This window comes from Schistocerca nitens, chromosome 9 (assembly GCF_023898315.1).
Source record: "Schistocerca nitens isolate TAMUIC-IGC-003100 chromosome 9, iqSchNite1.1, whole genome shotgun sequence".
Classification (NCBI taxonomy): domain Eukaryota; kingdom Metazoa; phylum Arthropoda; class Insecta; order Orthoptera; family Acrididae; genus Schistocerca; species Schistocerca nitens.
The window spans coordinates 346,735,466-346,741,465 of record NC_064622.1 but is presented as its reverse complement, the minus strand read 5'-3'; the positions used below and the strand labels follow the sequence as shown (position 1 = coordinate 346,741,465).

At 45.0% G+C, this 6,000-nt stretch overlaps 1 protein-coding gene across 1 annotated transcript in view; it reads right to left on the bottom strand.

Annotated features, from left to right (window-relative positions):
• Positions 1–1,777: 1,777 nt before the first annotated feature.
• Positions 1,778–6,000, bottom strand: part of LOC126203687 (uncharacterized) — a 29,725-nt gene continuing 25,502 nt past the window's right edge. Inside the window, exon 5 of the mRNA XM_049938056.1 lies at positions 1,778–2,408. Within this exon, the coding sequence (XP_049794013.1) occupies positions 2,280–2,408 (129 nt within the window). The 3' untranslated portion in view covers positions 1,778–2,279. The remainder of the gene's footprint in view (positions 2,409–6,000) is intronic.

Here is a 6,000-nt window from a genome sequence, read left to right as displayed (position 1 = left end):
AGAGCACGTTGGGTGGCACGGGATACATGCGGACGTGCATTGTCCTGTTGGAACAGCAAGTTCCCTTGCCGGTCTAGGAATGGTAGAACGATGGGTTCGATGACGGTTTGGATGTACCGTGCACTATTCAGTGTCCCCTCGACGATCACCAGTGGTGTACGGCCAGTGTAGGAGATCGCTCCCCACACCATGATGCCGGGTGTTGGCCCTGTGTGCCTCGGTCGTATGCAGTCCTGATTGTGGCGCTCACCTGCACGGTGCCAAACACGCATACGACCATCATTGGCACCAAGGCAGAAGCGACTCTCATCGCTGAAGACGACATGTCTCCATTCGTCCCTCCATTCACGCCTGTCGCGACACCACTGGAGGCGGGCTGCACGATGTTGGGGCGTGAGCGGAAGACGGCCTAACGGTGTGCGGGACCGTAGCCCAGCTTCATGGAGACGGTTGCGAATGGTCCTCGCCGATACCCCAGGAGCAACAGTGTCCCTAATTTGCTGGGAAGTGGCGGTGCGGTCCCCTACGGCACTGCGTAGGATCCTACGGTCTTGGCGTGCATCCGTGCGTCGCTGCGGTCCGGTCCCAGGCCGACGGGCACGTGCACCTTCCGCCGACCACTGGCGACAACATCGATGTACTGTGGAGACCTCACGCCCCACGTGTTGAGCAATTCGGCGGTACGTCCACCCGGCCTCCCGCATGCCCACTATACGCCCTCGCTCAAAGTCCGTCAACTGCACATACGGTTCACGTCCGCGCTGTCGCGGCATGCTACCAGTGTTAAAGACTGCGATGGAGCTCCGTATGCCACGGCAAACTGGCTGACACTGACGGCGGCGGTGCACAAATGCTGCGCAGCTAGCGCCATTCGACGGCCAACACCGCTGTTCCTGGTGGGTCCGCTGTGCCGTGCGTGTGATCATTGCTTGTACAGCCCTCTCGCAGTGTCCGGAGCAAGTATGGTGGGTCTGACACACCGGTGTCAATGTGTTCTTTTTTCCATTTCCAGGAGTGTAAATTTTGTTACACTGATGTAACTATATAAAAAATAAGAATCGAGCTGACCTCGCGGAGATTGTATAGTGTCCCAGAAATAGTTAACACTCGCTTTCTTGGCGTCCCAGCTTGTATGTACGAAAATTATTGCCCTAACAGAACCCGTTTACGAAAATAACGCAGAATAACTTCTAATGTTGTCTTCCTCGCAGACTTAACGTGGTACCCAGTCTGCCACGTGTTACCATTTCTGCTTTCAACACACACACACACACACACACACACACACACACACACACACACACACACACACACACACACAAGTGTTCCTTCCACTATGTAGAGGTTCCTATTTCCCAGCACAAAGGATGTGAATGAATCGAGCATTGTGATTGGCTCTTATCATTTTACCCGCCGAATTATTGATGCCACCAGTATCGAAACTGTCGTTTCTTTCTGCAGACGGGACTTTCAGTGGTAAAATTATTTTGCACAGATCGCTAAATGGCATTGACAGTTAAACCTGTCTCAATGCTTCACCACACGACAAGTGTGATACTTGTCAAAAGTCACAGCTTCCCAACACTACCACGTAACTGGAAACCCAGGGCCTTTCACCAGTGTGTACTATCTGACAGACTTTTTTGTGCCAAAGGATGAAAATCAGCAATTGGTAATGCCTTAAACCTATGAGCGTTGAGCTATGTGATCTGTAAGTATGAAAAATAAATTTTGGTAGAAAAGCAAATGAAAAATCACAAAATAATTTCCTTTACAAATTTTCAATATTGTCTCACTGAGAATACATAATAAAATAATACAGCAGTACTGTGAAAGAATACAAATCAACGAACATGGAAATTATAGATTTATTTCAAATATGAGCTTCTTTGAACTGCTATCTGGAGTGTGCACACAATATATTACCTAAAAATAAATAATTTATCAGCATGCTATGACAATGTGGATATCTTTCTCTCTCTCTCTCTCTCTCTCTCACACACACACACACACACACACACACACACACACACACACACACAATTATAAGTGCAATAATAAATAAATATAGATTTGGCAACAGATATGGAAATTACTGCTGCCATTTTACGAGAAGAGAACCCTTCCTGAGAGAGACAGTGTTAAAAATGTAAGTTAATGAATGACATATGACATCACATATGACCAGAACATTGTGCACAGGACCACTACAGTGGGCCGATAGATAAATTCTACAGTACTACATTCTTACAGAAAAAAATAGAAACATTGACAGTTAACTAATGTTCTAAATTTTTATCTTGTTCTGCAACACTTGGTTCTATTTCCGTTTCCACTTTGATCTGCTGAAGCCAATGCTCCACCTGGGATGGCCTTCGTTCAGTTGCATTCTCTGCGCAATCCTCATTCTGAAAGGAAAGAAAAGGACTGCTACTATTATCCATTTCAATTTATTTTCTCCTTTTCTCTTAATTACCACAATATCTCAGAGCACAATTCAAAGTTTTAAGAAGTTTTAGTTCTCAATTCCAAGCAATGTCATTTGAGACTGATGATGGAAACATATTGAAAATCTCTAACTTTCATCATCCATACAGCAAGTAAAATGTATCTTCATAATAAATACTCTGTATTAAAAGTATAATGGAAAAAAATTAATGGGAAGAAGAAAACAGTGAGCAATCAATTTACAGTAACACCTACAATTTAAAACAGTATCTGTTCGACAAAGGTGCTTTGTCTTCTCTGCCTGTAATCTCAGTATCTGCTTTTCAAATGTATTAAAGGCATTTAATGCAGAAACATACACAATCTCTAAAGCACCAAAGTCGCAAGATTAAAAACTTAATGGACATCTTTTGTACTGCCAATAATTAAAAGCAAGATGAAGGAGATAGGGAAGTTAGCGGGTGGGCATCCCCAGGGCTCTGCAACCGACAGGAAATGTCACACCCATAGCTGTTCCACACCTGATCCATCACAGCCAGGAGCACCCACTTGTCAACAAACTGCACCCTGAATAGAAAACTGGGTGTGGAAGAAAGGAGGCTAACTGAATCTAAAGGTGATTAAAATAGAGTAAAATATGAATAAAAGAGTAGCCTGGTTAAGGATATAGGGTTGGGGAAACCCCCAGACCTAGCATACTGCAGGAGCTGCCCCATCTGCAACCATCCTGTCCCTGCTCCATACGTAGATTAAAACCTTATAACTGACAATAAAAAACATTTTCACACAGAAAACTGAGAACCAGTTCAACTTCTGTCAATTGTTAACCAATATTAGAGGTAATGAGTGCAGAAGTCCATACTTAGCACAGAGGACCAGAAGGAAGTGGAATTTCACCAAGATGTGAGCTACTGTCTGCAAGGCTCCACAACCAGAATGTGGGAGTGGCTTGTTACATACAAGAAAACTATGGGTTGACATTGTATGACCAATGTAGAGATGATACAGGATTGTGGATTCCTTCAGAGAGAAGCAGAAGGAAGAGCACCCTGCTGCAGTTGCCTCCTTGATTGTGCAGTTTATTAGACGGAGCAGTAGCCCACCAAATGTCATGCCATTCCCGAGAAAGTAGACACCTCATGTCTACTCCACGTATCTACACTGGCAAAAGCAAACTGGGAGTGAGTAAACGCTCCTCTAGCCATTTGTTTGGCCAGTTCATTCCCCAGGATACACATATGAATTGGGACCCAGATAAAGACAATTGAACAGGCAACACAACAAAAGTCAGCAAGAAGGTCATGAGTAAAGGAGACCATAGGGTGGCAAGAGCAGTATCAGTCAGCAGTATCTAGACTGCTTATTGAGTCAGTACATATTACAACACTGTCAAAGGAGGCCATATAATAAAATGGAGAGCTCTGCTAATACGTGTCAGCTCTGCCATAAACACACTACACGTTCCTGGCAGGAAATGGCATTCCATACTAGCAAGAGATGTAAACACATATCCCATCTGATCAACAGTTTTAGAAGCATCTGTGGTAAAAGATAATGGAGCCTGGAACTCTTGAAAAACTGGACACAACAGGCGCCAAAGAGATCGGTCGTCATTTGTCACCTGGGCACCACCCACAGGGGAGGAAAAAAAAAAAAAAAAAAAACGGGGAGCACAATCCACGGAGGGGAGATGGAGCTCTTGGCAGAGGCAACGAGGTGCATTCCAACTCATAGTCCCACCAGAGAGCGGATTTCAGGATGACGATACCCCTCATATGTAAAGAAAATGGGGATTGTCGAATGGTGATTGCACAGGAGACCAATAGCTGGTACCATTGAATCTGAAGGGGGAAGAACCCTGTTTCAGCAAGGAGGCTGTCTATGGGACTAATTGGAAAGGCACTGGTGGCCAGATGCACGACATGATGGTGGACTGGGTCTAACAGTTTTAAAGCTGAACAAGCTACCGAGTCACAAACCGTGCAACCATAGTCCAGGTGGGACAAAACAAGGATCTGGTAAATACAGATAAGAGTAGCACAATGCGCACCCCAATATGTGTGGGCACGTAAGCAGAGAGCTAGTCTTCAGCTTGAGAATATGGGTCAGCTAGGTCACCTTTCTATCAGAAATGACGGCCAAAAAACAGGACTGTGCTACAACATTCAGATGCTGAGTACCTAAGTAAGATTCTGGGTCAGGAGGTACTGTGGCACAATGGCACAAAAGCATGATTGACATTTTTGTAAGAGAGAATTGGAAACTGTGGAAAGGGCCCATGCAGAGCCCACTGCATGGCACCTTGGAATTGGCATTCAGCAGAAGCTACTAAGTGGGAGCTAGGACCACATGCAAAAATTGTTGACATACAACAGAGGGGTGACCAGCAACCCAACAGAGGTTACTAACCCATTAAAGGGGATGATGAAAGTAGTGACACTCAACACAGAGCCCCATGGGATGCTATTCTCTTAGATCTGGGGAGTGAAGTGCCAACTCTAACATGTAACAACAGGTGGGATAAAAACTGATGAATAGAGATGGCCTTGAAAGCCATAGTCCTGAAAAATGAGTAAAGTGTGATGATGCCGCGTAGCATCATACGACTTATGCAGCTCAAAAAAGGCTGTGACAAGGTGTTGGTGTTTAGAAAAAGCCTATCAGATTGCGGTTTCCAACCAGGCAATAGCCTGAAGTAATTTGCAGTCAGTGAAGAGTTCATTATAGAATTGAGCTTGGTGCAGGGTGGAACATAAGGGGACATCTTCAACTTGACACTTCCGCAGTAGAAAGGTAGCTGGATGGGAAGAGCATGCCAATGCTGTCGCAAAGTGTGTCGCAAGCTGTTCTGCAAGTACCACTGAATTGGTAGAAAGACAACCCTGTAGGACAAGACCTGGAACAGATGTTGAACGTTGGCACCCCTAAGACCACAGAGACTGGCCCACACCTGGCATGAAGATGCATACATCCCTGAAGAAGAGACGTGTTCCCAGCATTCCCACTAGCTGCACCTGATTAAATAGCGAGTCTTAGAACAATGTCGCTCAAAAGTGATAAGGTTGGTCTGCGTAGGGCATCGTTTGAAACTTTGCAGGGCTCGTTAGCGATCCTGAATAGCTACTGCAATGTCTTTGGTCCACCACGGCACCAGCCAATGATGGGGTGAGATCTGTAGAAAGGAGAATACCAGTTCCAGTGGCACGGATGACTTGCACAACCTCATGAATGCAATCTGACTGAGAGGCATACAAAGGCCAGTTGACTCTTGTGAAGTGCCCAGCATGATACTCAGTCTGTCTGATGGTGGCACGGAAACAAAAGACACTACATAACTGGGACAAATTCCAGGCTAAAATGGAGAAATTTTACATGAAAATTAGCAGCAAGTCTGCTTAGCATAACAATTTAAAAACAAGGCGCAATGCTATGGGGAAACAACACAGTGTAATATACAAAATGTTTTGGGCCTACACCACATTGTGAAACCGAAAATAAGAAGTTGACAAAATCTCACACTTAATGAAAGGAATCACAGGCAATATGAACTAA